General features: G+C 38.6%; 1 protein-coding gene across 1 annotated transcript; it reads left to right on the top strand.

Moving 5' to 3' along the window:
• Window positions 1–3980: 3980 nt before the first annotated feature.
• Window positions 3981–19740, top strand: klhl21 (kelch-like family member 21). Its single transcript, XM_059332602.1, has 5 exons — window positions 3981–4117; window positions 11967–13051; window positions 14537–14942; window positions 15832–15904; window positions 16806–19740. Exons 2-5 carry the CDS (start codon window positions 12025–12027, stop codon window positions 17139–17141), a joined length of 1842 nt encoding a protein of 613 aa, XP_059188585.1. The 5' UTR covers window positions 3981–4117; window positions 11967–12024; the 3' UTR covers window positions 17142–19740.
• Window positions 19741–21168: the final 1428 nt, after the last annotated feature.

The raw sequence follows: 21168 nt of genomic DNA, 5'->3' as shown, positions 1-21168 counted from the left end.
CTTGGAAGACTCTCTCTACACTGCTCTCAAAACCAAAAACCATGGATTTGATCAACTGGTCTCTTAACGCAATTGACACCATCTTCTCAACGAGAAGTCGGGGGTCAGGGGAGCCCGAGTGTCCTGAGGGGACTTTTGTGGCCGGATACACGATGGACGCCTGGAGCAGGTGGCGTGTCCTGTGCCTGGCACCTCTGTCTCTGGAGGACATTGAAGATGTTTACCTATTCGGAACCGTGATAACAGGGCTTTTGCTGATTGGATTGGGCCTTGCTCTGGTTTATCGAAACACAAAGGAAACGGTGTCAGCTGTTAAAGGCCCCATTAAGCTGCCCGTGATGATTGAATGTATGGCCAGGGCTGTCGGAACTCAGACTGTGGCCACAAACCGCACCATGGATACCATCCAGGAAAGGGTTGCAGCCCTGGAAAGGGATCGATCTGGAGACCAGGGGGGACATTTTTACCATCGACAGGATTAGTAGCAGAAAATCGCTGCCACTTCCACCCACAGCTCAAATTCCAATCTTATCTGGCTTCCCCAAACAACAGCCTCGGCTCGAAGGCCGTTGCTAATCTTCCCTGCTGAGGAATGTAGCGAGACACTTCCATCCCATCCTCCCCCCCTCTCGACTCCCACTACCACCTGTTGAACTGTCTGCCTTTGCTCTGGCCCAGGAAGGAAGGCCATCTCCTTAGCAACGTCCAGGCTTATCGCTTTTGTTATTCCAGCGAACTGAGACGAACTGTTTGGTGCTTGACAATAGGCGGGTCTCAGGCCTATACACGAACTTCCACATATACTGATATACATCCCTCCCCCAACCACCCCCCAACCCACGCCTTCGACGCTTCATACCCCCAGCGAGACAGGCGGGTCTGTGAGCTGCGCCGATCGGCTGCAAGATCCGGATATGACTGCCTGGCTATGCTGGCCCCCCCCCCCCCCCCCCCTGCACGTCATAAGTCTATTCATGTTGTAAAAGTGTACCATGCCATGTTGCTGAGGTTTTTTTCATGCTTTTTTCCTCCTTTCCTCTCCCCATGTGTGCTGTATTTTCTTTCTCTTCTCACCCTGTCTTCCTGTCCTGTCTACCTTGTGATATTGTTTGTGGGTGTATTATGCGTTCTGGACGGGTTGATGGCTCAATTTCGTTGCACTTGTACTTGTACTCTTTGCAATGACAATAAAGGTTCATTCATTCATTCATTCATCTTATTGAATATGTGTTGAATTAGCATACATTGCCAGACCAGAAATCAGAACATTGGATAAATCCAGGTTTCATTTTGTTGACATATCAGGCTCAAAGGTTTTGACAGAAGGATTTTGGATAATCTCTTGTTATCACTCCATAAATCTGAAAATACTGCCATAAGAAAAACATTTTCACTATGTTTTTAGGAATAAAATGTTGTATAAATCAGGCTATGAAAGGTATATAAACAAACCCCTCTGTAAAACCCTTCAAATATACAGTGGATGTTGTGTGTGTTGGTGCAACTGAAGTGGAAATTTTTCAACCAAGAGTATGAGAAAACCCCTCGTTTTGAGAAAACAAAAAAGGCTTTAAAAATATTGTAAAATTCCATAAATTTTGCAAGACAGGTGAATAGGGTAAAAAACCCAGCCCAAAACTAATAGCTATCACCAAGAAGCTTTCCCAATTGATGACTTAGGTAAGTAAGACATACATTTAATTTGTTCCCTCTAACTTTTATGTTTAAATATGCAAATGAGGCTTTATCCAATCCTAACTTTTGGTGATGTTTTTGGAAATCTACAGCAGCAAGGTAGTGTAGTAGTCTTCTATGTTATGGAAGAAAAATAGTCCAAACAAACTCAAAATTAACCAGTACAAAAAAGAAAGAAAAAAAAAGAGAGTAAAAAGATGTATTTGCCAGAAGTGTCTCACCCAAACAAAGCCTCCAAAAATATTCTATAAACAGCAGACTCACAACTCCACCTGTCACATGAATTTTATTCAGAACAGAACCAACTTCTGAACATAGATTTAATAGGATAATAACATTAACAGTGGATCTGTTTTATTTAAGTGTCCCAGTAACCCATGACAGTATGACAGGGAGTCCTTATACCAGAACTCTAAAACTGAGTTCAGCCATCATTAATTTTTCACACTTGTGTTTTTTCCCCATTTGACATGTCAGAATGTCTTACGTCTCCTTTTGACCGGGGTTTGACCCTTTTGTTTTTATTCTCTAACACAACCACCAGATGTCTCCATAAAGTAAAAAAATGCTTCTTTTATTCTCCATACAATTAAAATCTCTTTAAAACAAGTCACAAGCATCACCTTGATGTTTCTCATTAAATTATGAAAAACCTTGAATTTATTCTGTCTTGTTTTGCAGAGAAAGCACTTCACAGGTCAAATGTTAAACCTTTAAAATAAACTAATTTGGGATTTTTTGGTAGTGAACAACAAGAGGTATGAATTAGAAAAAGGGATGATCTTGTAATCACCACGTGAAGAAAAGCAGCCACTTGACTGATGCTAGTTAAAACCAACCTTGAAGTTTCTCTTGACTTTGAAATCAGTAGAGCACCAGTTATCAGACTGGATGTTGTGCGCAGTTTTAATGAGGGAAATGGCAGCCTTGAAGGAGATTTCAGATATTGCTTACTGCTCACAATAAATAACATCTTCTCAGAGTTATGATACTAAATGGGAGTCATTGGTGCTATTGAACGCTTATTTAAGGCGTTCAATAGAAACTAAAAATGCTTGAAAACATTTCTTCTGTATCACATATTTTAAGTACTTTCCTTACTTATGTATACTGTATTACTTTTTGGATAACATCTAAGTTATGAATTTCACATGCTGCGTTCAAGTATGAAACTAAAGACACAAGAGTATTTTATCTTTTGTTTGTTTTGAGTTTATGATCTGAAACAAAACGAAATTATTTGCAGCTTATGCAAAACAGCATACCTTCTGTTCTCTCGCTTTTTTCTCTCCATTTTTGATAATTCGATTTAATAATTCGAGGTGGTTTGTAGATGTGATTTTATCAAGCAATGTACAGAAATGCGACAGAATAACTAGAAGATGTATACACCAAAATAGCAAAATGTAGACTCTAAAAAAACCCATAGCAAATAACAAAATGATAGTCATGCACTAGGATTTATTAATTACATAACGTCACACTGTTAAAATTATCGCCTCAGTCATTTTTTGGTCAAAATTGTTTTTTTGCCTAAATCATCTCCTCATGACGCCGGCCACCTGTGGTAAAATCGCCTACATCCTCAGTTGATCAGATCATGTGATTTTACCCCTTTAAGATAATGGCCTATGTCAAGTTTGTAACTATCTCGAGTGGATTTATTATGCCTAAGTCAAAATAAAGTGTGACTTAGGCATTTTTTTGAACATGCCTTTGTGACTTAAGCAAGATATGGTAACACTTTATTTTGAAGGTGTCTGCATAAGAGTGACATGAGCATGTCATAAACATGACATGGGATGTGTCATGAACATTAATGACACTTTGAAGTAACATTAATGCTCATGATACTTGTCATGTCATGTTTCTGACAGGCTTGTGTGACTCTTATGTAGACACCTTCAAAATAAAGTGTTATCATATCTTGCTTAAGTCACAAAGGCATGTTCAAAAAATTGCCTAAGTCATTTATTTCTCTTAAGTGACAAAATTTACACAGTGTTATTACTATGCCAATAGCCATCCTTTGTTACATCCTTTTTGAGTGAAATTATCAATAAATGTCATATGTTACACTTTTGGTGAAGTTTTTTGTGTTTCCTGCAAAACTTGAGAAAAAAAAGAGTTTATTATTTTAATAGGGTGACGATAACCAACATTTCCCAGTTCAGCCTAACAGCCTAACATCTGTTTTACATCCAGTTGTGCATCGTTTGCTATCCCTGATCCAGGATTGTCTGCGTGTTAAGTTTGATATTTCCGACAGCCCGTGAAGGCAGCATTTATTACAGCTGAGGGTATCATGGCGCAGAGGAGGCCGAACAGATCCGCGCCGACGAACTTTAATTTTAGCTCGATTTAAACGGTGTTGACTCGTTACACTCTGTAAATTACTAACATCAAGTGAAGTGGAACTCTGGTAAGTTGACTAAAACTGAGCTGACATGTTTTTTAATGGTTATTTCCATCTAAGCGAAGGACAGATTGACAGTAGCGGTACGTTATGTCCGATTGGAAAAAATAGCGAGCACGAACATGATTTTTATGTTTTTAGGTGGTGAAAAAGAGCGAATATTAGTGCTTGAAAATCCCGTTTAATACTTTGACTATAAGCTTTCGTAAACATTATTAAAAAATGGGCCTCATATAATACTTATTTGAGGGTGTTTTGAGTCGAGTCGATACGTTATGCGGAAAGTTGAGTAGCTAGCTAGAGAGAAGTTGCTCACACTTTCCTGCACCGTGTTGTCGTTGTTATCATTAGCATAAGTGGCTTTTAGTGAGCTATGACCTAACATTAGCGACTACATTTGAATATTATTACAGGCCAAATAAGTCTGGCTTTTGGATAGAGACATTTGTGTCTCTGACTGAGGCCTCATTGTGCTCAATAATGTGGACTTGTATGGCTGCATGGCCTGAGTGATGCAAATGTTTATTATAACCTGCGCTGGAATGTAACTAAGTACATTTACTCAATTACTGTACATAACTACACCTTTGAGGGATTTTACTTCTACTCTACTACAATTTGGATCAAATATTATATTTTTAACTGCACTATGTTATATTTTTAGCTGAAGTAACATTTAGATTGTTAATGCAAAAATATAAATCAATAGTCAATAGATTTGAATGTATAATTATATTTTAAGGTATCCAGCAATCAAAATGATCCCTATCTGTATCAGTTGCAACATTGCATCACCCTGTTAAAATAATCGCCTAACTAATTTTTTCAAGTTTTGCAGGAAACACAAAAAACTTCACCAAAAGTGTAACATATGACATTTATTCATAATTTTAGTCAAAAAGGATGTAACAAAGGATGGCTATTGGCATTGTAATAACACTGTGTGTAAATTATGTAACTTAAGTGAAATAAATGACTTAGGCAATTTTTGAACATGCCTCTGTGAATTAAGCAAGATATGGTAACACTTTATTTTGAAGTTGTCTACATAAGAGTCACACAAGCCTGTCAGAAACATGACAAAGTGTCATTAATGTTCATGACACATCCCATGTCATGTTTATGACACGCTCATGTCACTCTTATGTAGACACTTTAGAGTAAAGTGTTACCAATATTAGTGTCAACAATAAAACACTGATAAACTAAACTGACAACTAAACAATCTCCCTCTAGCTCTTCTTTGCTGGGTTCTTATCTGATGCCTATGAATGTGGCAAATTGTCAAATAAGTGATGATCTTAAAGGGGTAAAATCACATGATCTGATCAACTGAGGATGTAGGCGATTTTACCATAGCTGGCCGGCGTCATGAGGAGATGATTTAGTAAAAAAAAACAACTATTTTGACAAAAAATGACTTAGGCAATTATTTTAACAGTATGATATTCACATCACATCATTATAGTGCAATAATATAAAATATATATGATTCCTGAATGCCACATTCTGCATAATGACAACTTTTGACACTTTAAGAGTGTATTCATGCAAATACTTTTGTACTGTTACTTAAATAAGAGTGTTAATGCATGACTTACTTGTAATCAAGTATTTTTACTCTGTAGACTTTCTACTTTTATTTAAATAAAAGGTTTGAATACTTTTTCCACCACTGATCCTTACTTCTGACTGTAACTCTTGTTACAGGAGCAGGAATTAAAGGAATGCCGCGCGGATTAATGAGCACATTGCTTGTTATTTGAAATGATCCCTAGTGGTTTTATAACATGAAACAAGCCTTCAGGGTGGCACTAAAATTTGCTCTGCCCTGAGATGAATGGATAACATGCTGCTTTATTCACTTGGCAGTAGCCAGACTGTAAGCTCATTCATTAAAAGCTCTACTTGACCTGGTGGGGGTTCACTGACTCGGCCAAGGACACTTGACCAGCTGGCACAGGAGTGGAAAAGTAGAACAACATCTTTTACTTTGGTAAAAGCAGCAATAAAACAGTAATACAATACTTAATAGCAAGTAGTCCTGCATACAACATTTTACTCTATTGAAAAGGAATTACTGCAAAATATACCTAAAATACTCATTATGCAAAATCACTCAGATAGTTATATTTATACAGCATATTAGATAACATAACATATCAGATTAATTGTCATGTAAGCAGAGTTTAAACTATTTCAATGTGGAGCTAAATTCAACTACTTTTTATAGGTTAAGTGGTTTGTAATCTGTAACAATGCATCATATTTTAAAAGTTTAAATGTGTTACATGTAATGTTAAGCTGCTAATAGCTGTGAAATAAATGTAATGGAGAAAAAAAATACATTATTTCCCTCTCAGCTTTAGATTGATATCAAGTTATATCAAATTTATCTATTTTAAGTACACTTGAATGTACTTAAATGAGACTTCTGTTCAATGGAATCGTACCATGATGAAATAATATACCGAGACATTGTGATAACAATTAAATAGTCTAAATAGATAATAACAAGCATTAAGGCTGGACAATATGAATATATGTCAATTAAACAATATAAAAATGTCCTTCATATATATTTTTCTATGTAGTTTCTATAACATTGTTGAAAAACCAGCTTCTGAAAAGTGTTATTCAAGTCATTTAGACAGATTCCTGCATGTGGGAGTGAATATGGGGAGCTGTTTTGCTAACATGGATTATAGAGTGAACAAAAATAGGCCTTATCATGTGGTTGTTTCATATATACTTTTTATTTGTTGAATAACCAGAAACCATCTTGGTATATATTGTTATCAAGATATGAAATGACCTGTATGACCTTTTAGATTTTGGCCATATTGTTCATCCCTAGTTGAGACCTTGTTGTGGAGGACAGTGATTTAGACAATTGTGTGATTAGATCCCCTCAGACAAGGTCCTGAGATGTTAAAAAAGCACCATTTAGACCAAGAATATATCCATTGTCATGCTGTCGCCTTATCTGAGTGTTGTTCCAGCCAGTAGCCTCGTGCTGGCCCTCCTCAGTGGGGGATGAGATGAGTGTGGTGTGGTTGCCTTTTTATGGCCAGGCCAGGCTCAGCTGTGGAGAACCAGGGCGTTTATGTCACTCCACTGTGATGGCTGCCTCGGCCCCAGCAGCCTGGAGCGACAGCAGTGAGAGCAGCTGTCTTAGTGTGGTTGTTAGCCTGCCAGGTGCTGTGCTGTCTGAGCACTGTCACGGTTAAAAGCCCTCCAGGTTATGTGCCTCTTTTCATATTCTCTATCATGTAGCAGGAGTCTAATCCTAAAATTTCCATACCAAGGTATTAAAGATGAATAGGTAATTGTGTACACAGTAGAGCTATTCTACTGTTTTGATGACTGATACTGACATGACAAAAATGCAAAACAGTGTTAAAGTCTGTATGTACATTTTATTTGGTGGTAATTGCAAGCTTGCACCAGCAAGGGGCAATACGAGCATTTAAACTAAAAGATGGAGAACATGCTGAAAGCACCTTCATGTAAACTAATCCTGTTTTTGATTTACTTTGTTGACATGCACAGCTCCTTCATAAACATTGTACACTCACTGAAAAGTTGAACTCCTGGAAGCTTCATAGTTTTATGAAGCTGTTGGCATTGTATCAAATAAATCAAGCAAACTTTTCTCTGGATTTAAATATACAGTATGGGCTAGAATAATATGCAAATTAATGACTCCTACTGAGTTTATGATAAATTTGTCATACATGATCCCATTACTTTTTTTCTATGGCCACCATGAGGTTGATGTTTATGGTTTTTTTGAAATATCTCAACAACTATTGTACGGATTGCCTTGACATTGGGATCGTACATTGATGTCCCCCCCAGGACTATTTATAATTATATTGTTAATCCCTCGAGTTTTCCTCCAGTGTTATCCAGTGTTGTCAAAATGTAGTTTGTCCAGTAATTTTCTTTATGACAAAAATAAAATAAATGACTAAAACAAAATTAATGACATTCCCATCAGCTGTAATTTGGCTTTGATGCTAAATAGTAAATGCTCGCATTCTAACTTAACTAGGACGTCAACAAGGTTAAACATTTTAACCTGATGGACATCAGCTACTAACCATGTCTTTGCAAACATGTTGTCATTATGCTTAGTTTAGGAATGTAACAATACTATAAATTTCATAGTCAATACCAATACCAATGAAATTTCATGATTATCAATACCCCATCACGTGACACCGTAAAAACACAACATTAAATCCCATTTTATTCCTCCTGGCTGCCAGAGATGGTTGGAAATACCTGGATGACAATGAACTCTCGAGGTCATCCCAAATTCATAGAACTGTAGTTACATCTGTAACTCTAATTCTATTATATTCATCACCAGATTTCATTTTCATCTGTGTTATTAGTTCTTGTGGCACCACTACTTAGCTACCCATTTAGCTTAAAGCTGCTGGCGTGTCTGTATGCTTTTAGTCTCGTCCTTGAATGTTTGAACTCTGGTTCATTTAGTCAGACTTTCTATTTACAGTCATTCTGATTATTTGCCTGTCTATAGATACACTAGTAACCAAATACAGGAATAGACCCCCTTAACTACCATTTTAAGTAATAGAAAATAAATACACCACCCTCCCATCCTCTAGAGTTTTGTCCGGGATGCGGCTTAAGTCCTCTGACTAACAACATTGTACCCTTCTGAGTGTCTTTGACAGGCTAATACTGTTATAGTACGTGATGAAAGGGGGCACAAAGTCCCTTTCATACCTATAGCCTTCTGTACTCGTCACTTAAAGCAGTGAGATTGTTTCCAACCTCTACTGTTACTCTCCCTCTCACCTCCCCTCTCTGCTTTCATTTCAGAGTATAAATGTCTGTCGGCTATTCTTGGATCTGTTTGGTAAACACACCGATTGTAAGTTGCTCAATATTTGTTGGCTGTTGGAGTATTAAGCTAATTCTTAGCTTTGCTCTTTGTAATAATCAGTAGTACAAGTTAAAACTGCTGAAGCTTGCAGATAATGTTGGAATGTCTCCACTTTTTTTAAAACTTTGTAAAAGAGGGCAGTGGGAGTAAGAAATCAAACAGACGACTGAGTTCATGAAAAGCTCATGTCGATGTAAGGAAATGCCATTATCCCTTCTAACATAAAGACAATCACTTACACAGAAGTTTGGTGTTTTTTCAGTGCAGTCTGGGTTTTGAGGTCCTGGCTGCCCTTCAGGAGAGCAGTCTGATCCCTCACAGAGCTGCAGTATTTGCACCGCTGCATTGTTGAACCCTTGTGTGGAATGTGTGCTAAGTCCTTTGGAACAGAGGACCGGGGGCTTTATAACAACCTTTAAACAAAGCTCTGTACGGAGATACCTGTGTATTTTAAGATGGAATGATCATCTCCAAATATTGACATGAATCCAACTGGCAGGTCTTTGATGCAGCTTTGCACTTAATCAATTGCAACTTGTGTTTTCAAGCGTGTTCAAGTTGTTTGTTTTTTACAGATTTTTACATTTTGTTTTTTCTCCTGGTGATGTAACCGGAATGTAAACTGAAATATATGTGATCCTCAATACTGCAATAAAATCAGCTTTACCTGTTAAAAATATATCAGAATTTGAAGCTGCCATTTCAAACTGGATTTGTTCTGTCATGGTACAGTGTGAGATGGTGCAGTGAGAAAGGGTTAGGATGGCTTTTTTTAAAACAGACACTAGTGTGTCAAAGACAGACAAAATCCTCTTGCTGGGAACTGAGTAAGCATTTTGCCCATTGTCAACTTTGGTGAACTACTTCAATAAAAATTAAAAAAAAATCCAACATTTCTGTCTTACAGTATTTGATCACTGAAAAACAATAACCCAAGAGGTTACAGGTCGCAATAGGCTCTAAAACTGAAACGTACCGCTTGTGCTCTGAAATGGAAAATACAATATAAATAAATGTAAATAAATTAATACAAAATAAAACGTGTATATTAGGAGAAGTGTTAAAGTTAGCTTCACCTTTGCTATATGCCAATGTAAAAGCCTTTTTGCAGGTAAAGGCTGCTTGAAGACACACCTGCACATTTGCACATCTGAGTGATGCTGTTCAGTGTGCGTTAGTATGTCGGATGCATTTCATTTACATACAACTGTGGAGACGGTGTGCCTGACTTGCAGCCAATCAGTTTGTTGTGCTAACCTCAGCATATGTTGTGAACATTGCACAGCTAAACGTTTCTGGGCTTAACCTCCTTTTTTGACATTTGGTTCCACAATATGTACATCAATGTACATACCATGCATTCTGAGTGTGGTTGCAAGCATCATATGTTGATCGTTTGGTACCAATATACAAACTGTTGCAGCCTCGTATGTACTGTCCTAGTACATTGAATGTCAAAGCCAAATGTAAATACAGTATATCGGATTAATGACTTGCGCAGATAGCATCATAGTCCATTGACATGTTTCACTGTGGAAAATGTCATCTGCCAATTCAAGAGACATCACCCAACCCTACTATGGTCAGAGCAGGTCTGTGCTACTGCAGTCTTTTTGTAACCTGAGTGCAGAAAATTATGACAGGAAGCTGTGTGTTTTGGTCTGCTGCTGTGCAGATGGTGGTGAGGAGGCCAGGGCTCAGCTGGCTCCTTTCTCCAAGACCACTCGATTACGCTGACTGACCACAGACACATACCAATGGGAGGGGGAGGCATGTTAGGTGTTCTCCCTAAATCCCCACACTCCACCCACCCTTGCCTGGAAATGGACACTGCCGGTGTATTTATAGCCCCTGAGCACAAGCAAGCTCTGTATCTTAAACACGGTAAGAAGCTGGAGCTCAAATGCAACAGAGTCGCGCTGAGCTTTACCGTCGCATGTTCTAGACTGTTGTAGGAAACGTGCCTGGTGGCTCATCAGGTAGGAGAAAGAACTGTTTTTTTTTTCAATTCTTGATGAATTAGAAACCGTAAGCTGTTCCATTGCCAACATATTCGGTTGTATAGCTCCTGAGACTAACTACTATTTATCAGTGAAATTAACTGAAAATGAGGCTGTAGAAATTTAAATTCACATTTTACTTTTCATCTTTTAACTTTGAAACTTTCTTGAATGTTGTTAAACATCATCATGACCATTTGGATTCCCTTCTCATCACAGATCGCCATGTATAATTTCATTTTTGACAATTGTTAAAATGTTGTAAATGCTACCACGATTTGTTGGCTAATTGATTTGTCAAGCTACTGAAAATAATTGGCAACTACTTTGATAATCTTGTAATCATTTGATACATTTTTTTGCGCAAAAATTCCAAAAGTTCAGCCCCTTTGTTGGGAGGATTTGCTTTTTTTCTTGCGCTTTAGTGATTGAATAGAACCTTGGGGCTTTTGGAAACTGATACATGATGGTCAACGATCCATATCATTATCTTTAAGATGCATTTTATTAAAAACAATAATTTATTGCTTTTCATTTATATGTCCGGAAGAGCTCAGTAAATTGTCAAATTGTCAAAAACTAAAATTCAAATTTTAGTTGCTTTTTATGTGTTGATATAAATGTAGCCTTGTTAAATGAGCATATCGGACGTATTGATCGCCGGACCCTGAATTGAACTGAATAAAAAGATTGTATCGTGGCAGACTTTGTAATATCATCAAATATATATTTGTCAAAATAATTATTTCGTGCAAAACTTCCCGAGAATGTTTAACTATTTTTTTTTAATTTTATGGACCAAACTATTAGTTGATTAATCAAGAAAATCAGCACATTACTCAATACTGAAAGTAATTATTTGTGTCAGCTCTCTATGGTGTATGTAACATGCGTTGGAATCTGATGTTTGCTTCTGTTATCTATCTGTTTTTAGATGAAAACATCATTCTGACCACAACCGCTGGATTCTGAGACACCCAGAGAGAGGAGAAATGGAAAAGCCGGCATTACAGACACAACCGTCCACCCTGCCTTTTTTTGACACGGCCCATGCCTTCAACCTGCTGCGGGGAATCCATGAACTCCGCGCCGAACGAAAGTTTTTCGATGTGACTTTGTGCGCTGAGGGACGTGAGTTCCACTGTCACCGCACGGTGTTGGCCGCGGCCAGCACCTACTTCCGCGCTATGTTCGCAGGAACTTTGAGGGAGAGTGCCATGGACCGGGTGGTTCTACATGAGGTCTCAGCTGAGCTTTTAGGTCTGCTGGTGGACTTCTGCTACACAGGACGAGTCACCGTCACACAGGAAAATGTGGATGTCCTGCTGAAGACGGCTGATCTGTTTCAGTTCCCTTCTGTCAAAGAGGCCTGCTGCGCTTTTCTGGAGCAGCGGCTGGATGTTTCTAACTGTTTAGAGATCCAGGATTTTGCAGAGGCCTACGCTTGCCGAGAGCTGGCGTCAAGCGCTCGCCGTTTTGTCCTCAAAAACATAATGGAGCTGGCTAAAGCAACTGACTTTGATCGGTTGCCATGGAAGCGCCTCCTTGAGTTTGTGTCAGATGATGAGCTTTGCGTGGATAAGGAGGAGGCGGTTTATCAAATTGCAGTGCGCTGGGTGAAGGCCGACCTCCAGCGGAGACTGCACTACTGGCCCGAGCTCCTCCAGCAGGTCCGACTCCCCTTCGTCAGGAGGTTCTTTCTGTTGGCCCACGTGGAGAGCGACCCTCTCGTCTACCTGTCGCCCACCTGCCTACGCATGGTGAACGAAGCTCGAAGCTTCCAGTCCTGCGAGTACGACCGCCACGACAGGCCCTGCCACCGAATGCGACCACGGCCGTCGACGGGACTGGCAGAGATTCTGGTGGTGGTTGGAGGCTGCGACCAGGACTGTGATGAGCTGGTCACAGTGGACTGTTACAACCCCCAGACCGGACAGTGGCGCTACCTGGCTGAGTTCCCCGACCACCTCGGAGGAGGCTACAGCATAGCTGCCCTCGGAAACGATATGTATGTCACAGGTAAGTTATTCTCACACCTTTCTACACGCTATAATTATTGAGGTCTGACATGAATACATAAATTTCAATATAATTTATGGAAAACTACATTGAGGGAATCAGTATGATTATAAATAATGTATATGCCTGTATGTAGCACAGAGTATAGTGTATTTCATCTTTCATCTGGTGTCCCACTAACTGAGGACAGGTCACAGACAGTGTGCAGTGGTTACAGTTGCTGTGTATTCGATTCACTGTAGTGTGAATTTCCATTCCCGCTCCTTCATATTATGAAATGGCCGTCGGCTGTGCTTATAAATAAACTGCAGGCTCTTTTGGCTACTGGGTCTCTGTGTGAACAAGGCAGGACATGGTGTGCTGCCAGGACAGCAGTGGTGTTATCATCGTCATCTTCATCGTATATTCCCTCCATGAATAATCCTAGACACTCACTCTGAGTCTCCTGCAAGAAAACAAATTTAGCAGTGTTCGCTCACTCACTCCTTCGATGACAGAAATAACAGCAGCATGTGATTGCATAATCTCAACAGGCAGATTTAGTGTTTATAACCTTTGCTACAATTTATTTTAAACGTGTATAATATATATCTGGTGTCAAATATGAATTTAAATAAAGGCACATAAGGCATAAGGGCAGCATGGTATCTTGAAATAAAAACTAAATATTTGTTGGAGCGATCAAGAAGTAGGACTACAAGTAGCTGGATAACAGGATATCTACAATGTTCTTCACTCATAAACTGACCTACTGTAAAGAACAGGGAATGAACATGGTGTACAAATATCTCTGTTGTCCAAACTAAGGATAACAAGCATGCTGAAATTAAAAGCTATCGTAATAAGTTATTTAAGATTTTGTTTTAGACATGTGAAGGGTTTCCCAATTTTATTCTATGAAAAGGTCGTCAAAAAGGTCATTTGCATTGAACAACTTGTATTATTTTGATTATTTTATGTGATTTTGCATATGTTGTTGTAGAGCTGGGCAATATATCAATATCGTCATATTATCAATATAAAACTATCTATTGTCTTACATGTTAAATATCGTAATATGGCACAACTCTTTCCTGGTTTTAAAGGCGGCATAAACAGTAAAGTGATGTCATTTTCTACGCTGTTCTATTATTTGTCTCATTTGATGATTATTTTTCAAAAAACATAATGTGTAAATGTTTTGTGATAGCATTACAAGAAACGGGATTCATGTAAATATAACTAAATATCCATATTAATATTGTGATTGATTTAAAGCATATCGCCTCGCCGTAATTCATTGTGTGGAAAGGGTCTTAAATATCCTGTTGAAGCTCTTATAAGACTTATTTGATTTCAGAAAATGTTTATAAACCCTGAATTACCTGGAGAGTTAAAAAGAATCTGCTTTTTTGCTTTATTGTCATTAACCGTAACCCAAAGCAACAACAAAAGGAACTCCTTGATGCATATTAACCTTTGAGACAACATGTCTGTGTCCTCCAGGTGGCTCTGATGGCTCTCGCCTCTACGATGGTGTGTGGCGCTACAAGTCCAGCGTCAACGAGTGGACAGAGGCGGCGCCCATGTTGAAGGCCCGTGAGTACCACAGCTCCTGCGTGCTGAAGGGTCAGCTCTATGTGGTGGCGTCGGACAGCACCGAACGCTACGATCAGTCTCTGGACTGTTGGGAGGCTTTACCAGCCATGCTGCACCCCATGGACAACTGCTCCACCACCACCTGCAGCGGACGACTCTACGCCATCGGCTCTCTGACGGGAGAGGACACCATGGCGGTTCAGAGCTACGATGCAGACACCAACCGCTGGACCATGGTCAACTGTGGACAGCTGCCCCCGTGGTCCTTCACACCAAAAACAATGACCCTGAAGAGCCTCATCTACTTCATCAGGTGAGGAGAAAAGGGACTTCAGCTACATATTTAAACTAAATCTTTATTTAGTTACATTTACCATAATTTGTAAATAAAGTGTACGTGGAAGGAGAATTACTTTGGTTCCCTTTTTAAAACAATCCAAATACACACCAGTGGTGTGACAAAAAATAATGTACTATCTGTACTTAATACAGTTTTGAGGTACAGTTCTACTCCACTAGATTTCAGAGGGAAATTTAGCTATTTTTGACTTGACAACATTTACTGGTAACTTTCAGATGAAGAAAATAATATAAAAAATAAGTTTATAGAGTATATAAACACCCGACTAAAACAAGTTGTTTACAATCATTTTACAAAGTAAATGTGCAGTTCCACCAAAATAGGCGTGTTCCCTCTAAACTTCTGAAATATTTTCATTGAGATGACTCCTTGAAGCCCAAATAAGGGGAAAACTCGAGCAATATTTCACAAAAAAACAAAGATTAGAGACATTTTTTAACCAAATATAGCCAAATTGATGGATTACAACTCTATTTTTCCCTCTTTCTTCTTGTTTTACTTTGGTAAAGGATCTGACAATGTATTCCACATCTGGTAAACACAGAATGATAAAGGCATGTAGACAATTTAATTTGGTAAAGAGTCATTCTGTTCTAACACAAGAGTGTGGCATTGGACTCATGGTCATCTTTCTGCTCAGTTTTCTGCTGTGAGAAATGGAGAAACAAGATTGCAGAATGTAGTGCTTTTGTAAAACTGAAAATGAGTGTACAAAATATCTTAATCATGTCATAAAAGTGAATGCAAAAACCCATTGTTGTTGCTAAAGTGAGTTAAGCATGACATTTGAAGTAATGATTGTTTTGGCAGCAACCTGACTTGGGTATGTTTCTATTTGTAGGGATGACTCAGCCGAGGTCGATGTTTATAATCCTCAAAAGAACGAGTGGGACAAAATTAGTCCGATGACCCAGGTTTGTATTTCACATGTGACACTTGTCTGCGAGCATGCTTTATTAACAATCTGTTGTGATGTCTAATAGTCCTGACCTGTGAACAGAGGTGACAACATCACTGCAGTAAATTCAAAGATGATCGTAAATACACAAGTTTGTCACTAGTTGATTACACTTGTCTGCACATAGTAAAGGTGATTGATGTATGAATGTGTCCATGTGCCGACAAAAGACAGTAAAAGGTCAGATGAGTCCAAATATAGCTTAATGAATAAATTAATGAAATGGGGTGCAAAAACTAATGGAAAATTCTTTCATTTTCCTTTAATCACCAATCAGTTGATAAAATGCATAAATCCTAATTTATTTTACCTTTCTCATCTCTTATTTTTCAACTCCTTAGTTTTCCTGTTTTGGACTTGTCACACATCATTAATTTATTTCATATTTTCCAAAACAAACCTTCACTAATTTTCGTTGTGCTTATGTGTTAGTACAGTCATGGAAAAATGATTAGACCACCATTGTTTTCTTCAATGCCTTGTTCATTTTAATGCCCAGTACAACTGAAGGTACATTTGTTTGGACAAATATAATGATACCAACAAAAATAGCTCATAAGGGCTTAATCTAAGAGCTAATATATATAGATAGATATTTTCCATGGTTTTCTTGATAATGATTTTGGTTATTATCAAGAAAAAAATGGAAAACAGCTAGATATCAGCTGAAGCTGAAGAAAACAAAGGTGGTCTAATATTTTTTTCCATGACTGTATATACTGTATGTTGAGGGCAGTGATTGGTCCAAAACATTCACATGTGTGTGGTTAAAATAAAAGTGAAAAGCTTAATATTTTGCAATCCAGTGGTGTATTATAACATTAAGTACATTTCTTAATCTTGTTTCTTTCATCCAGGTCCACGTTGGAGGCAGTGTAGCAGCCCTGGGTGGTAAATTATACGTGTCCGGCGGTTATGATAATACGTTTGAGCTGTCTGATGTGGTGGAGGCGTACGACCCGACCACTCGTTCCTGGACTCTTGCTGGACGACTACCTCAGCCGACCTTCTGGCACGGCAGCGTCAGCATATTCCGCCAATTCATGCCGCAGGTGTCCAGCGCGTTTGAACCCACTGACATACCCGAGTCAAACGCCATCCACTTGCACCGGCACCACCGTCACCAAGCGCTCCACAATCTCAATAACAATCTCAACCAAAACCAGAACCAGGATGTGAACCCAGCGCACTGAGTTTGGACCTAGAAACTCCTGTTACATTTCAGTTTGTTGTCCCTCATTGTATCGTTGACTGGGTGGAAAAGTTTAGGGAAGCCGCTGCCTTCGAATTGAAGGTGATGTTAACCAAACCAAAAATTATTCTACAGGGTTGGGTTAAGCTCAATCAGAACTAGTTTCAGGATTGTTTGTTCGAGCCACGTTGGACACTTTCAAACAAGTGTTTTCAGTTACACTTGAAGGCTGACTGAAAAGCTGATATCATTTAAATATGGCGACAACTGTGTCCATTTCAGACAGTTTCTCCTGGAAGGCATTGCAAGTGTTGCACTTGTTTGTTGACCTGAAGGTGAAAGAAATATTTGTGTGAGGAAATTAAAAAATAGGGCGAGAGAAGGTTGAACTGTGGCACTTTTCTCACCTCTTCACAGCTGAACAGTCACGGCATGAAGTGAGTGTGGATGTGAGATCATCAGATACAGAAATGGTTGGAGGCATACTGGCAGCTTCATCCTAAAGATCTATTCTCTGGTAAAAACCAAAATCCACTCTTTCACAAAACTTTTGATCATGCCTAAATGTCACTTTTGTGTTTTTTGTCCAATATCTTTTTTTCTTGGTGATGGGCTTTTTAACTGTCCCCCACTGTGTCATAGAGCAGGAAAAAACACCCCCTCTCACTACAATTGGTGAGAAGCAAAGTTATAGTGGGTGTTTTTCCCCCATTGGGGACAAATGCATCAACAAGCCCATTCTACACTTATAAACAACATGGAAAAGCTGCACACAGGTGAGATTTATGCTTTAAATTTGTTTCTTAAAGGGAAATTGAGAAGGATTTTTCAAAGAAATGTAAATGTATAAAAAGTATATATAGACTCATCCAAAAATGACACCTCTCAATTGTGTGAAGCGGTGTCTGTATCTGCATAGCCTCTACCCTCTGCCTGTGTTTTCTCATTTCTTTTAATTTTTCTTTTTTTCTGGATCTTTCTGGTTGTCAGCCACTGGGTGTGTTAAAACAGCGAATGGGGGAGAAAACTGAATTATGTGTTTACACAAAAGAAAAGACTTAAAGGATGAAGACCAGCTGGTTGACCTCCCCATCTGCGATAAATCAGCATCACACAGCTGCATCCAGTTCCCAACAGGGCTCTGTGCTTCTGTGTGTGCTCATTTCTTTATGACGGAAAGTTACTGTGGATTGGTTTTTTTTAACCAAAACGCCTCCAATACCATAATATTGCGGTTGCCTACAGATTCTCCATTGTTGTACAGAATCTGTTTATAGAGATTACATTAGCTGCTACCGGCCTAACGCACCCAAATCTCAGTTGCAGTGTGGGTAACGTAGGTGTCTTGGTGAGGAAGAAGAACGTTTGGCATAAACAAGACAATATCTCTAGTTCTGCTCCATTAAAAAAGTAAAGGTGCATCTCAATAAATTAGAATATCATAGAAAGTTTATTTATGTCAGTAATTCAATTCAAAAAGTGGAAATACACACAGAATGAAACATTTCATGTCTTCATTTATTTAACTTCTAATTATAATGATTATGGCTTACATTTAATGAAGACCTAAAATTCAGTGTCTTAAAAAAACTTGAATATTACAAAAGACCAATTGTAACCAAAAAGTATGTTTAATATGGAAAGGTTGGCCTTTGAAAAGTTTGTCCATCTATATGACTATATTATATAATACTTAGTTGGTGCTATTTGATGAACTACTGGAAATGGACTTTTCCATGATATTCTAATTTATTAAGATGCACCTGTAAATCATGAGTCTGTTAGTGTTACAGGAGTACAATGCTAAATCAATAGTCATTATCTATCACCTGGAGCTACGTTTGTTCAGAAACAGAAATAATCAGTTTACATTCCAAAAAACGACGACAATCATGATTGATATCCAGCACTAAGTAGACAAATGGCTTTGTCTATGGTTTAAATATCTTGTAGTTGAAGGAGTGCCAAGTAATCTGTCATTATGATATCAAGTTGCATGTGGTAATTCTTCCCAAGTCGATACTCGTGATAATTAGACATCTCCTTGTGTCACTCCTTACCCTTGAACTGAGCTACGTCAGCCTTTATAACCACCAGAATGTGCATGAAGAAATTTCTTTGAGTTATATTTACGAATGTTTTAGTGTTTTCTATGTTTATTTATGGATATATTTGTGCTGTGTTTGCTTAAGATGTCCCCGCCTATCAGTTGTAACAACAACAACAACAGCAACAACAACAACATGCGACTGTTGGTAAATGTCGGTGATGCGTCGCCAGTAACTGGAAGTGCAAATGAATCTCAATTTCATATCATGTATTTTAGCTTTAATGTTTTTATGGTACTGTTTTATGCATCATTGTTTTCTTAGTTTTGTAAATACAGTATATTCTTAACCTCATGTACTGTTTGTATAATGTTTACAGTGTGGTGACCATAAATTAAACTGCAGGCAGGAGAGAGTTCATTTTGCTGAGTCACATTTGGTGAGCTGTTAGCAGGTTGCCGTTATGTTTCTTTTAAACAACGGATAGTAGCTGCAGCTGAGTGAAAATATTTTTATAAATAGCAAGAGGAAGCCAATGGTTCACTTATAAAGCTGTATATTTTAACAAAAACAAACAACCTGTGTAGCGTCTTAATTCCAAGTGTTCTGATGTCTGTAAACAATGTGCATTAGTTAGGACCTATATTTACTAAAACATTGTAAATGAGACTGCCCAACTTTTTACATTAAAGGTGTTTTTTTTTGTGAACAAACAAAACTTTCATTCTCACCAAACAGATTGTGTACATATGAAGTCTGACAAATACATTGAATCCATTTCCTTCTTTACTAGTTTTGAAAGAACACGCCTCCCCAGGCTAGCGGTAGGATGACGAGATGGATTTTCTGTTTGATATGCGATCCTGCGATTCTCATGCGATCTTGTCATTATATTACAAAAAGCTGTCCTGCAAGATAAAAGCTAACCAACTTCTGGCTGTAGCCCTATATTCACATACAGATGCAAATCACGTTACACTTTGCAAGAAAGTCAATAAGAACATGTCCTAAAATGTCAAATCGTTTCTTAAACACCTCCCGTAACAGAATTGAACACCAGTAAAGATCATTTTATTAATGATTTTCCAGAGTTGAGCGGCAGTAGGCACATTGATGAAAGCTGGCTAAATAAAACAGGCAAAAAAAAATAATTTCACATTCATGCATCGTTCACAAGCATGCAGTTAATTTATTAACTACTAACAGTGTTTCCCCTAGAATTTTTTTCAGCAGCGGTGCTGCTGTGTCTTGTAGCCAACTCCTCAGTAAGGAAAGTAGCTATTGACTGTCCAAGAAGTCGCTAAATTACGTCATTGCCTAAATTGCATAATTGACTGTGCGCATGTATTGAAATGGACACTGTAGGAGAGAGGAATAACATTGTAGGGAAGACAAAAAGTGAGTAAAAGACAACCTCAATATGTTTAGAACTGCAAGTGCTCTGTCTTCTGTTACAATTTCAACCCTCCTCCTTAATCCGGCTAAAGTGACCCAAAAGAGACACTGACTGTAAACCAGCCAGCGGCGACTTCGCACAATGCGCGATTCGCAGACTGGATGCTAAGGGTTAACAACCCCTCCGGCTCTGTGACTGCAGCTGGGAGAGACTGCTGCAAGAAGACTGTGCCACTTCAACTCGTTCTTACTCCTCTTAACGAGCTGCAGGGGCCGGTGGCTCGTTAAGAGGAGTAAGAACGAGTCTCTGAAAGTCTCCAGTAACACCAGAAAAAGTCGCTAGATTTGTTGCTAGTCGCTTTTTGGAAACATAGTCGCTAGGGGGGTCTGAAAAGTCGCTAAAAAACGACTCAAAACAAGTCGAAAATATCGTGTATTGTTGCACTCACACAGTGGGAATAGAAATCATTAGTGGCGCATTCATATTAATGATTATGTGAAATTTCAGCAGCGGCGCACGTAATTCAGCAGCTGATGCTGAATGAATGTAGGGGAATCACTGACTAAAAGCATGAGCTGCTCTTC

This window comes from Centropristis striata, chromosome 5 (assembly GCF_030273125.1).
Source record: "Centropristis striata isolate RG_2023a ecotype Rhode Island chromosome 5, C.striata_1.0, whole genome shotgun sequence".
In the NCBI taxonomy this organism is placed as follows: Eukaryota; Metazoa; Chordata; class Actinopteri; order Perciformes; family Serranidae; genus Centropristis; species Centropristis striata.
Note: the sequence above shows the minus strand (reverse complement) of the source record. Positions and strands in the feature narration are given on the sequence as shown.

Coding starts and splice junctions, on each gene's coding strand:
- klhl21 (XM_059332602.1), top strand. CDS start 12,025: ATGGAAAAGCCGGCATTACAGACACAACCGTCCACCCTGCCTTTTTTT. Junction 14,943..15,831: donor AGCCTCATCTACTTCATCAG/GTGAGGAGAAAA, acceptor TTCTATTTGTAG/GGATGACTCAGCCGAGGTCG. Junction 15,905..16,805: donor AAATTAGTCCGATGACCCAG/GTTTGTATTTCA, acceptor TCTTTCATCCAG/GTCCACGTTGGAGGCAGTGT.